The 13,530-nt window shown below is 37.1% G+C and overlaps 1 protein-coding gene across 1 annotated transcript in view; it reads right to left on the bottom strand.

The window, feature by feature from the left end:
• The window catches only part of plxna4 (plexin A4), a 248,239-nt gene that overhangs the window by 119,632 nt on the left and 115,077 nt on the right, over window positions 1–13,530 (bottom strand). Inside the window, exon 4 of the mRNA XM_023350185.1 lies at window positions 1,520–1,648. Within this exon, the coding sequence (XP_023205953.1) occupies window positions 1,520–1,648 (129 nt within the window). The remainder of the gene's footprint in view (window positions 1–1,519; window positions 1,649–13,530) is intronic.

Below are 13,530 nucleotides of genomic sequence, written 5' to 3' on the forward strand. Positions count from 1 at the left end.
GACCTCAAGGGAAAATGATAAGAGCTCTGATTAAAAGGGCAGCTTTAACTCATTCTTTGTTTGTTTGATATTTAGAACATTATCTAATAATCTGGGCTCCTCAAATGCGTGCAGTTTTGCACACACAAACAAATACTATGCACTCTAACAGTAAAAACTGACAATTCCATGGTGTCAAAAATTTAATTTTTGACACCAAAAGGATTAAAGACCTTTCAGAGGTCTTTAATCCTCTGAAAGCAGCAAACAATGTAGAGTTGAGGGAAGGCTAATGCTGACAACAAAACAACAATGATTCAGTGATATTGAATGGCAGGAAATAGGAGTATAAAAAAGGAAATAATGTGCAAATTATATGTACTTTGGAGATTCGGCAAGATTTTTAAATGGTCCCAAAAATAGTAAGTGGCAAACGAAGATCCACTGTTATCCTGATTATGTCTGTGTTTTGCATGTTATTTTAAATATAAAGTTATTACCCAAACATGAGAAAAGTCATCACAGTACACAGAAAAAATATCATAACATTTTCACATCAAATCTAATCACACCCAATCCTGTCCAAACTAATCATTTCCAGTTCAGCACAAACATAACATTAATTTAGTCAGATTTAGAATAATTGTATACAGGTCAATTCAATCTTATTTCAAAGCCATGTACACTCAACTACAAGTTGGACAGTATTTCACAAATGCTGCAATATTTTTATTTTTTTATCATTCTGATAATGCCTTCATCATATTCATTTGTTAGCTAGGTCGCATTCGAACAAATAGTGCTGTAAAAAAAGTGTTGGGCCCCTTAATTTCTTCAGTTTTTATTTATTTTGCCACACTTAAACGTTTCAGATCATGAAACAAGCTGAAATGTTCTTAATATTCCTTAATATGATTGCAATTGCTGTGTATTTACCAGGATAGTTGTGCTACCGTATTTGTATTTGTTGGGCTCTGATTGTGTGTAGCGGCCAGTGTGATGCCAAAAAGGCCATCCCCACCTATGATCTAATGTAATCAATGTGTTTCTATACGTGTGCCGTCATGTAGAACATCAGACGAAATCCAGTCGCTCACAGGAGCCTGCATTAGAGTGACTTTTAGTGGTGTTATTTTGGTGGGTTTTGTCTAGGATAGGTATTCACGGACTGTGTCCATTACACAGAGTGCTGCTATTTTACACCAGATTCATGTCATCAAAGGTACTAAGAGATGGTGTAAATCTGCTCGTGCACACGCCTACATGCACAGTGGGTGCACACACATGTGGAAGAAGACCACTCTCATCTCCCTATAATTTAAAACAACTATCCTTTATAGATCTGCCCTCATAGTCTGCCACTATAAAAAACAGTCACAGCATCTAAACATTTTCCATTCTTATGCCATCCTGTACCAAAATTCTTTTCGGCATACCAAAGATTATTGTTCTTTCTTACATAATAAAATGTGAACTGCTGCTTTTAATGAAATAATATGACAGCAAGCGGAGAAAACGTGATTTTTCTTGCGTTTCTGACCTGAGTCTCCGACATGACGTAGAGGTAGTGGTGGTCAGAGGAGAAGGCCATATCTCTCAGGATGGGTCCATTCTCAACAGCTTGAACAGTCTCATACTGAAGGGCACGAGAGGAACCATCTACCCGGATCTGAAAAATCCAAAGCACAAACAACAAGATTGGTATTTTCAAATTTATTTTTGACATTGTAATTTTATTAGTATCAAACATATATCAGAAAAATAGAAGACAGTTACAAGAACACAAAGAAAATAGAAAATAAATGTTGATTGTATTTTGAAGTCATGTCTGATGGTGTTATTAAGAATGTTTGTTTAGTAGACGCAACCGTACATTTTCCAACACATTATAGCTTTAATTGCTGCATCACAAAAGTACATCTTTCTCGATCATAGTTTGAGTCATTTCAAAGCAATTATGGTAATATGGCATCTGGGCAAGAGTTGTGCTCCATGAATCCCCAGGTAAGATTCCTCAGCAGAAAAGGCATGGAATTGCCACTTTGCACACTGATGTGATAGAAACAGTCCGAGCAATGCCAGGACATCTGCTTACAAAGCCCGTCTCTCACATGCACACACTCAAACTGTATTCTATTCTAAATCCGCTTCTCTTCCTCTAATTTGGCAGAAAAATGCAGTTCTGACACAAACCTACACAAGCAGCTTTCAGCTCGCTATAGATTAAGCTTGCACATACAGACATACACACTGGTCTCTATGGACATATGGACAAGTGTAAGGCAAGTCTTATTAAAGTTGTAATGACTCTTGGTAGTTCTTTGTGCCCTTCAGTCTAAAGTGTTTGCAGGTAACGGGCACAAACAGGAGATAATTGGACAGGAAGCAGATGGTCGACCAGGCAGGTGAGTCACTTCATGCTTAATTATAATAATATTATGACAACAACCTCTCTGTATTCCCTCTGCCACCGTTAAACAACAAAAAACCCCAGCTCCTTGAAAGCTGAAGTTTTTAAGAAGGTGGAGCTGTTAATAACCAGGGCATTGCTATTTATAATTTTGAATTTCTCAAAGCTTTATTTTTTTTATTACTTTTGGGATACTCTTACCAACTGATTGACAACTAATTTCTTTTTTGTTGAAATAGACCATAAGATTGGGTACTATATGTTTTAAGGAACTGTATATTTTCTTCATATTGGGAGATTGAAATTCCATTATTTAAATTTCACGATTTTCTCTTCCAAAAGATACAAATGCACACAAAGTCTTCTGCTTGTCTGTCTTCCAGCCAAAACTTATTTTGGCTTCACAGAAATAGTCATCTATTATATCATAAACTGAGAAACCATGTGCAGTCTAGGTGCTGCCCAGCCGTTCCCTCAAATATCCAGTTTCACAACATGACATTTCTTAAAACAGTCTCCATCTTTCACCCTGATTTCATTCAGGTCTGCCTTCTTGTTTGTTTCCCAGCCATTCTTCACCTCCTGCCATGCCTCCTGCTCGGAGAAGGTAGTGACCTTGATCACAAAGAACCTCGAGTTCTGTTTTATCAAAGCCTGACACACTTCCACTGGGAGTCATTGTATGGACTGGGGTCAGCTGCACAGAAAAGAACAGAAGGCAGATAGGCAGGGGAAAGAAGAGAAGGAGGCAAGAAGAAAGAAACTATTACAAGAACTAAAGCCAGATTCAGCAGGTGAGGTTATCTAATCTGGCCTATTAGGTGAGTTCATTTTAGGTGCATATGCCTACAGAACACCACATGTGAATGAATGTGCATTCAGTGAAAGATGAGTGTATCATATTACCCCCAGTGCAAATGACCAAGTGCTGAGTTGCATAGAGTTTAAGAGCTGACAGTGTATAGCAGTGGCTGAGTATAGAGTTTTATTGTGTTGGGACAGATTCACAGTCACCAGGGAGCAAAGAGGCTTCAATGGGAAGCTCCTGTATATCATCTCTGGATCTGACCACCAACAAAACAAACAAGCCACCAGGGAGAGCACCGCATGTCCACAAGCATGCAATACTGGTGAGCTAAGTCATACTGGGATTAAAGAGGAGCATGCAAGGGAGAGCCACTGATTTGAATTGAAGATGGTCAGACTTTGTCGCAAAACCTGCAGATCATATAAAGTATTATTGACCATTTGACACATTTTACAAAGGCAGCTGTGCCAGCAAAGCTTTTGGCTTTGTCCACAAAAAGTCTTTTGTGGGCAAAGTATGTAGTATGTTTTCTAAAACATGCTACATTATTACATGATACTGTATTGCATTTGGATTTAGCCTCTTCGACAGCCTAAGCTAAAATCCAGTGCAAATAACTTACCTAATTAGTAAACTGAGTCTGCCTGCATGTAGTTTATTCCTTAGAGGTTTGTTAGAGAAGATTAGTTAATAATCTTTCAAGCTTTCCAAATCAAGATTACAGTACAACTACAAACCTACCAGGACTCAGCCATCCATCTATCAGTGTGGCTTAACTAGAGAAACAGCCAAGAAGCCAACAACAAAGAGTGCCAAGAAAAAGCAGAAGAAGGTGCTCAATTTAGACCAAAAATGAACTTTTTGGTGTATACATGTAATACTATGTGGTTCACATCCTCCTTAACACACCACTATTTCCATTGTGAAACATGGTGATGACACCATCATGCTACCAGCCAGAGCTACAATGAAATTGCTTATATCAAGCGTTTATGTGGTAGAATGTCCCAGTCAAAGTCCAGACCTAAATGTTTCTTAGAAACTATGGCAAAACTTGAAAATTGCTATTCACAAACACTCTTTATTCAGTGCGATTGAGCTTACCTACTTTGTTGAAGAATTCTCAGACATATATATTATATGCAAAGCTCGCAGGTCTCAAAAAGTCCCAGAGGTGCAGAAAAAATTGGTTCCACAAATGAGTAATTCAACATTTGTACTGAATACAAATGCATGACACACCACATAAAATCCCAACAAAATACTTTACACAACTTGGTGTAATGTTACAAAATGTGAATACTTTGTAAAGCCCTGTAGATAACACTTTTTCCTGCACAGGAGGTAAAATGAAATTATCTAGTTTATTATGTCACTACTAATCCTGTACTCATCATCAGAAACATCAATTATTAATACAGAATGTCTTAATTTCTCATCAGTCAAAAATCATTAAGGCAGCACAGTAGTGCTAGCCAATATTATCTGATTCCTTTTCAACAGTAATAAAGTGGATTAGCTGCTCTATGCTAAATGGATTACAATGCTAATCTGTGCTATCACATTAGCACAACCCAGAGACAATCACTTCCAGGCAGATCTGCTTTTGCCTCAGGGAGGAGCAGCTAAGATGTATACTAACATCTAAAGGTCAAAGAGCATGTACCACTCGGGCATTGGGAGGCACAGAAAAGATCTCACAGAGACTCCAGCTCTCATCTTTTCTGACTGCTGATTAAAGACAGTAAATGGCTGGGTACTCAGAATTTCCAGTGGCTTTAAGACAATAAAAAGTTGTTCAAATTTTTTCATGTCTGAATCTTAGAATAATTTATCAATAAAAGACATGCACTAGCAATGCTTAAACAAAGTAATGCCTTCTACAAGGGACTAATTTGGACCTGGACTGTGTCCCCTAGTGGAATAGACAGGTTACTGCATGCACACACAACATATAAGCAGAAAAGTGAGGTCTGCAGTAATAATAAACAGAAGAAGAAACTGTCCTTTTAAATAAACCATTTGATTGTAGTTTTTAAATCAGTTACATTATTTAAATATGTGAATTTTGGGGGGATTTAATTGTGCATAAAAATACCAAAGTGAAGCATAGCTTTAGCAAGGGTACTACTTTATCTCCATTTTAAAATCTGTAGCTCTTGGACATATAAGGATATAAAAGTCTGGACTTGAGTATCCTACACAACATAGATTCTTTAAAACACAGCTTTGTTATTATTAATATTTGTGAATCAGTATAAAAAAATAAAAGCTCAAATGCTATAACTGAACCTGGTCAGTCTAGAGTCCTTTAGAAAATGGAATAATCAAAGACTAAAACTGAACACCAAATAAATTTCTATGCTCATTTTTATAAACATTCAAACCTGAAAAACACTTAAAGCAGATCTCTGACATTTCAAGAGTGAGTATGAGCAATCTACAGAAGATTTGAAAAAGAAACCTCAATCTTGTCAATATTTAGGCTTTGCGTAAAGTTAAATATTTCCACGAAAAGGTTTTGGAAATGTGCAAAAAAGTTGTCTTTTTTTAATTGACCTGAGTGTGTTATAGAAACATCTACTAATGAGATCTAAGAATAAAGAAGTATAGACTATGAAAAACAAAATCCCCTTCAGTGTAAAAATATTTGGCCACAACTGTGTATACAACTAGAAGAAATTAGAGGAATAGTCGAGACCTAGCATCAACTAAGGTTCAAAAGAACAAAACCACAAATGTTCACTTTCAGTTCTTGTAAGTGATGCATCTCTATTGACAGCCAAAATAACTTTAAAAATACATGTTGGAAGTTGTAAACAGACAGTAACTTTGTGCCTCTGATTGAGGTTGATGATAGACAGTCTAACACTCTGTCCTTGACTGCCATGTCATGGATTTTGAAGCAGCAAAAGGAAGACTTGTCACACAGAGTCGCAGTCTGTTGAGCATGGCACACATACTAACATGGTGTGGCTGGAACACACACCATGACCAAAATGTGGGAAAGGGAAGCCAGAATAAGCTACTGACTAAAGTATCACTGGTTTGACACACACAGTGAGGTAAGTGAACTGGAGCAGAATGTCATCCAAAGTCATGGGGCATATTGGAATTTCACAATAGTTAGGTGAGAAATTTCTTTAATCCTCTGAAACAAACTCCTGGGCAAAATCTAAGCTTTTCGCGATTCCTGCAGCTCATAAAAGTTAACTCTTTTTTCTGGTAATTCCAAGAGTTTAAATCATTTTCAAGAATGTGTAATAACCACTCTTGATGCTAATTTTTCTTACCTTAAAGCTGCAGTAGCTGTGCACAAACGGTTATCCACTTAAAGAACTAAATTATAAACACAAACTATATTGTATTTTTATTGTGGTTTTTATGCAATGGGCCAGTGTGAAGTACTGCATAGTACTTCAAGAAACTTTTGTTTAATTTGAAAAAAAAGTATAAGTGTGGGTTTACTTGCACTTAGACATCTTTACTCTGATACAACATTCTGCACAACCAATTCCCTTCAGAAGACACCTGACTACAAGATAGTCCATTTATGTCCAATTTAACTGAACCTTTTGAGTTACAGTCGAAATGCAAACTCCCCTTAAAACATGGCGGTGGCAGTATCATATTGCGGGAGTGCTTTACATCAACAGGGATTGGGAAGCTGTCAGAGTTAATGGAAAGAGACTGAAGACAAATACAGGGTAACCCTTGAAGAAAGAGTGTTTAAATCAGTAAAACATGAGACTATCAAATATCAAGTCAGTGCAGACAAATACCAATGCATACCATGTTTTTCAGATTTTTATGTATACGGTTATTGTGTGTAAAACAACAAAAAAAAAGATAAATTTACTTCCACTTCACAATACTACTTTGTGCTGTGACAAAATGTTGCAAGGTTCTCTGGGTGTGAATATTTTTGTAGTGCACTATACAATATGGTGGTTATTTGGTGGTTTTGTTTTTAAGGTCACAAGTCTAAACCCATTCTAGATATCAAGTCTTTCAGTCCAGGAACACTGTATACACATGTCAAAGGACTCTGTAACCCAACCTGTCACACATGGTCGGGTTTCCATCCTATCTGTACAGCCAAAGCAGAACGTTAGCAAGTCAACCATGCAAGGCAGGACATGCATTAAAAGCTTAGAAAGACACACCGGCAGATTTACAGAGACAATAGAGAAGAACATTTACTGTAAAAAGAGACGGGTAGAAAAGAAACAACACATCGTCACTAAATCATGCCAATATGTGTCTCCACGCATTGTCCTCACACAGACAGAATAACAATGGTGCCTGTCTGGCTGCCCAAATCTGTTCAGCTCACTGAAACATATGGTACAGTGAAGGGAAGGGGTGTACAAAAGCTGACTGACTTCATCTGCTAATGCCAATCAATGACAGAGCAAACATGTCTCTTATTATACAAGATGTACTGTATGTGGGGGGTAGTAGATTTGACATTAATATATGTGTATCAATGAGGATATGGCACATTAACATTGGGTGTCAGGATAGAGTAACACTGCTCGTATAGCTAATCACATTTCATTCTCTATTCAGTGCCAAGAGTTTAAGTTTTTAATCTGAGAAAAATATGAATAAGGCACAAAATCTGTCCTGAAATTATTACATGGATAATAATTTTCAGGGTTATGTCTCCACTTACATTGTCTCTTGGTGTAATATTTCACATTTAATGGGTATAGCTTTTATCTGGGAGCTATCCAAAAAGACAACACTGTGCTGATGCTTTACCGGTTTCCGTTTTAGGACTTAAATATTCATTCAGCTCATTAAATGTACTTTTAAGATCATCCTTCTTTCCTTCTTCCTTTTCTTTTTACTCAACCCCCACACACTCTCCCTCTCTCTCTCTCTCTGTAGGAGGGTGAAGGAGTAAAAAAAAACCACAGAGTAGAAGTCAACTCATTCTATGCCTTAATTCTCGACTCTGTTTTGTATTTGCAATTAGGCATATCTGCTGCACAGCAGGATTTTAATTAACGTCTTTCTCCTGATGAGTGCACTATGAGGAAGGTGCTTTGTTGGTGCAAATCAAGGAAATGTCATTGTTAGCAGGGAACTACAGAGATTCATATTGTCACTTTCTCTAAGCTGTCTAAGAATATGACCTCCTCAATGGCCTGCCTGTTGAGTTGAGATTTACTGAGAATACTTGTTATTTTTTTTCCTCACAAGTAAAATAAAAGTAAGGAAAAGAAACCCAAAATCTACTAAAGTTGAATAAAGTATAATTTGTGGTTTAAACCACAAATGTGCACACACCAAATTAAAAGACAACTTTTTTTCTCACCATCTAAAATTAAAATCAAAACAAACTTATGTTTTCAGTTATATCTCAATAGTGACTGAAAAATTTGTCATTCTTTTTTTATTGCCTTCAAAATCAGAAGTACATAAACAGAATTTATATACGTGTATCTGTCATGGCTTTGGAAACCTCTCATAGGTTAATTGACACATTTGAGTTAATTACTGTTTGGGTACTTTTTTAGGTGAAGTTGTATTTTTTGTGCCAAGATGGATATTATTATCAACAGTTAAAGTTAGACTGATTTTTTTTTTCTACTACGCTATGAATTTCCGGTTTAGCATCACAGTGAGTTCAAGAACACAACCAAAAGGAATCACTTCAACAAATGTTTCAAAAGGAGGTAGGGAAAGTCCAGAAAAAAAACAAACAAACAAACAAATAGAATATCTGTGGGGTGTCTTGATGAGGGCTGTGGAAAAGTTCACAGCTTGACCAGTTTTAAAAATGTTTGAAATGCAAAATGACCAAATATCCACAAGTCAAAATGTAATGTCAAGACTGAAAGCTGTAGTTGAGTTGAAGCTAATTAAACTAAGTTATTTTCAAAGTATGAATATTTATACAGCCAGGTTATTGCACATCATTCTCTTCTTTTTACATTTTCCTTAAAAGTTTTCAAATGATTTATTTTACATCACAAATATCTGTCAATTTGAAAAGGGCTCTATACACTGTTGAGAACCACTGTAAATGTGAATTCCTCTTTCTGCTGGAACCAATACAATGAACATTTATCACAGGTACCACCATAATCTTATTCTATCAGACAGCACTGTGATTGGACCCCTGGCTCAGTGACTGGCCATTGTGGCATTAAAGATGTGCTGCCCATTAGCCTGCAGCTCCAAGCAACCTACTAATAAAATCTTATCCCCTGCTGAGAGATGAACAGAAAAAGCATCAAGAGAGGAGAAGGACAAGAATGTTATTGTGAAAGATGATGGTGTTGATCGTGGAAAAGGGACAAGTGTCTGGAGACTTCCTAGCTCATTTCTCCCCCCTGTACTGCTTTCCTTCTTCAATCTCCCCCATGGCTCTAAAGCATGAGTGACAGGTCTCCCCGCTATGATTGCCGTCACTGCTGATCTGCCTTAGAGCAGTGTGACCAAGTGGGAGGTTTGGGGAGCAAACAGCGCAACTTTTGTTATTCATTTCCTTTAAACAGTAATCTTGCTCTGTCTCCCAGTCACATTATTTGGGTTGGTTTGAAATAGCTGTAGGCTTAAAGCCAGTTCAATCTAGAGAACATCTTTGACCTGTGGACTGCGAGCTGTCAGCTGTCACTATCATTGACTTTTTCATCTTGTGTTATGAGAGGAACCTTTGTTTCTTTTGTTAAATTACTAATATTGTTTCCTCTGTTGCATCTTAAATAATATATTTACCTACCAGTCTCTCAAGTGAGCATACACATTCATGCCAAAATTTTCTCAATTCTTGGCATGAACGTCAAAAATTCATGCCAAAATTTGAATTTTTGACATGAAACTCTCTTCTGGAAAAATATTTTCAAATTAAATTCTCTGGAACTTGTTGGTATAAAGGTAGAGTCCGAATTCTCTATGCAGTTGTCAGAAGCTCCTCCATCTTCTGTTTTATTCACCTTTTCATTTCTCAAAGTGCTGCTTTATATTTCAGTCCATGGATTTTTCACTTTTATAATTCTCCCTTGTCACATACGGTACTCCATTATTTTCTTTTTGTATCATCTCATTAGAGCCGCGGGACAGCATTTGAGGCGACAGGCAAAGATCTCCTGACAGAGCCTAGTTATTGCTGACAAATACCTTACCTGCCTGAGTAAAAACGCTCACATGTCTCCTACCAATTATTTTTGTAATGTTTGTACTTTGTTATCAAATGTTTTCACAATGATAAAAGCTCCTGCTTTAGTAAGTCCCACAGCAGCAAAGACTGGGCCTCAAAGACCCACAGAGGAAGCAGCAGCATAATGTGAGGGAATAGCACCACCTGTGTCTCTATTAGTGCTGCAACCTGGTGTCAGACATACACAGTGGAGGGTACCCCATTATATTTAGTGACCTGGGGCACTTATGAGCCACAGTTTAATGGAGTCAACATGCTCCCAAGTGCAGGGAGGGCACCAAATGAGGCAATCACATCAAGCTTTTCAAGGCAGAGTCTGAGTGGTGGAGTCAGTACATCATGCGGTTCAATGTGATTTCAGTAGGGACAGCACTGTATGGATGGACATACAACAAATATTTGTCATGTTTGATATCACTTTTTTAACTGATGCATGATGTGATACCTAGTCAAAAATATTTAATAAAAAAAGGTTTACTTCATGTGTGTAATGTGCAGACATGCCAGTTTTACCTTATCTGTAGTATTAAATCATTTGATTCATCATTCGTCAGGGCTTCACATCTTGACTACACGTTTATTGTAGACAAAGATATTTCAAAACAGGAGAACATATTTTTCTAAAAAAGTGCTGGAACCTTGTTTCAGCCAGCTCACCAGCAGTGCACAGTATTACTCTATTCATCATAAGGCCAGAGTAAAGTCTGATCACTTTGACTTTCAGTTTTTAAAATACTTTGATATACCTTGAAACAAAAACTCAGCATTATTAATGGTTCATTTAGAAAGACTTCCCATGTGTTGCTACAAAATTAAATGGTCCCAAATCGTTACAACTGCTTTACATGTTATTTTAAATATATGTTTTGAATATTTGTCTACAATCGCTAGTTGCAGTACACAACTTGATCTTTTGCCTAAAATGTCAGAAGACTGCTTCCTAAATTCATGCCTACTTCTTTCGTCCAACTGGAATGCAGCCTGTGGATGCAGGAGCCTGCCAGTCAATATTTCAGCCCAAAATCCAGTGAGCATATGTGCAGGGAGGCATATTTGGGAAGACTATGTTGCACAAGCAGAGGAAGTAGAAAATACTTTTCCTACTGCTCAATGTAACAAATACCTACTGCTATCATTCATATGCACAGCAGACCTCTGAGGTCAACTACTTCTAAAAGGTACAAAAGGCCTTCAAAACTATTTTTAGTTCTCCAAGTCTCTCCTCTTTAAATGTCAATCGCCAATTTACCTGACCCACCATGGAAATATGCGTTGGATGTGTTCAAAAACCTTAGATCAATATTACACAAACAGCGTATACAGTTCTCTTAGGGGGCCTTAGAAGAATATGAGCTCTTCAAATAAGGGTCCACTGAAAGACTTTGATCAACACTCATTAGGTCACTCCCAAACACCCCACTGTGACCTTTAACCATCAGTATGCAAGGTGCATAATAGACTGCACTTCACGAGACCATCTGCTTCTATAAAAATCAATCAGCAGCATGTCTAACCTCAGTAGTTAAGAAGAGAAATGTCTCCACAAAGATGTCTGGGCCTGATAATGGTCTAATGACAGACTCTGATCAACTTCGCTCAAAGTGGAGGGACACCTGAGAACTTTGTTTTGCTCTTTTAAAAAGTCTACGTTTGTTTTACAGGTTTGTTCCTCATTTATTGATCATCATTCTATCTCAATTTCTCATGTCAATGCTCATTCTCAGCTTTTTTTTTTTAAATCAGCAAAAGGAACAGTTCATTGACTTGAAGACAGAGACTGGTATTCTGGGAGATGAGGACCAAGAACTCAATTTTACACTAATCCAAGTAAAACAATAAATAAATAAAAGACATAAAAGGAAAATAGTTCTACAACAAATGTGGAAACTAAAGTTGAGTTAAAAAGTAAGATGCAACAGAAGCGTCTGTGTGTGCATCAGAGTGTCTGAGCAGGTGTGTGAATAATAGATGGGGAGCTGAAAGCCAGACGATGTCTGGGAACAGACATAACTCTGGATCTCCTTACCAAACACTGCCATCAGAAAAAAAACTCAGCAGACATACAAATACTCTCCCACACATACACACTCTTATGTAAAAACATAACATATGCAATCTGTCCCATGCACACAAACAACTACTTTGCGCCATTTCGTGCAGTGTTTTTTTCTTCCCCAACACAACACATTCACTGTTTGGATCTGGTATAATCACTGAGTCAGGTAATATGATCCAGGAATGGGAGTTTTAGGTCTTTGAGAAAAATGAGAACACTTTTTTTTTTTTTTTTTTATGAGAAATTGTATTCTGCTTGTGCGGTGACGACAGATAAGAATAAAAGTAGCACACATGCACATATTAAATCTTTGGATCACTGACTCCAGCTGAAGACCACACATACATGAATTTATAAATTATCAATGGGCTTACTCTCTCAGAGCAGTGTGTGTGTGGTTGTGTGTTGTGTGCTCATATATGTCTAGAAAACATTCATTGCCTACCCTTCAGTTTTGTGTTTTGGTGATTAATGAGGATCTTTCCCAGGTATCTAATTAAATATGGAAGCACCTCAGAACCAATTCCTCAGAGAAAAGCAGGTGTGAATCTCTCAGATCCCTACATACGCTCTGTGCATTTGTCCATTTGTAAGTTCCTTTCTTTTATCAAAAGGTGCTTCTTTTTTTATATTTCATCTTTCTTCTGCCTTTATTCATTTACCAAATAGACTGGCACATCCCATCTATTATACCTCCTTTCTGCTGAAGGGAAAAACTGCATTGCTCATGTAACATAGAGAGGGGGAGACAGAGAGGCACAGAGAAATTGAAGAACAAGGAGAGTAGATGGGGACTTTGGGTAATGCTTCTCAAATACTACAGAGCTATGTCTGAAGGCAGTTACATTTTCTTGACTTTATTTTAGGGCTATCAGAGTAAAGCCGGCTTAGTACAAAAATATATTTATAATATATATATATATAATATATATATATTTCTGATTTTTACTGGCAAATATTTCTTTTCCTTCATCTCCACAAATATCTCCACATAAAATACAACTAGGTGCGTTTTTGTAAGTTAACAAACTTAACTGGAAACCACTTATCTGAATGTACAGTGTATGATTTAAGCAAAAATGACAAACTCACAAAAGCTTTTT

Source organism: Xiphophorus maculatus, chromosome 17 (genome assembly GCF_002775205.1).
Source record: "Xiphophorus maculatus strain JP 163 A chromosome 17, X_maculatus-5.0-male, whole genome shotgun sequence".
Lineage (NCBI taxonomy): Eukaryota > Metazoa > Chordata > Actinopteri > Cyprinodontiformes > Poeciliidae > Xiphophorus > Xiphophorus maculatus.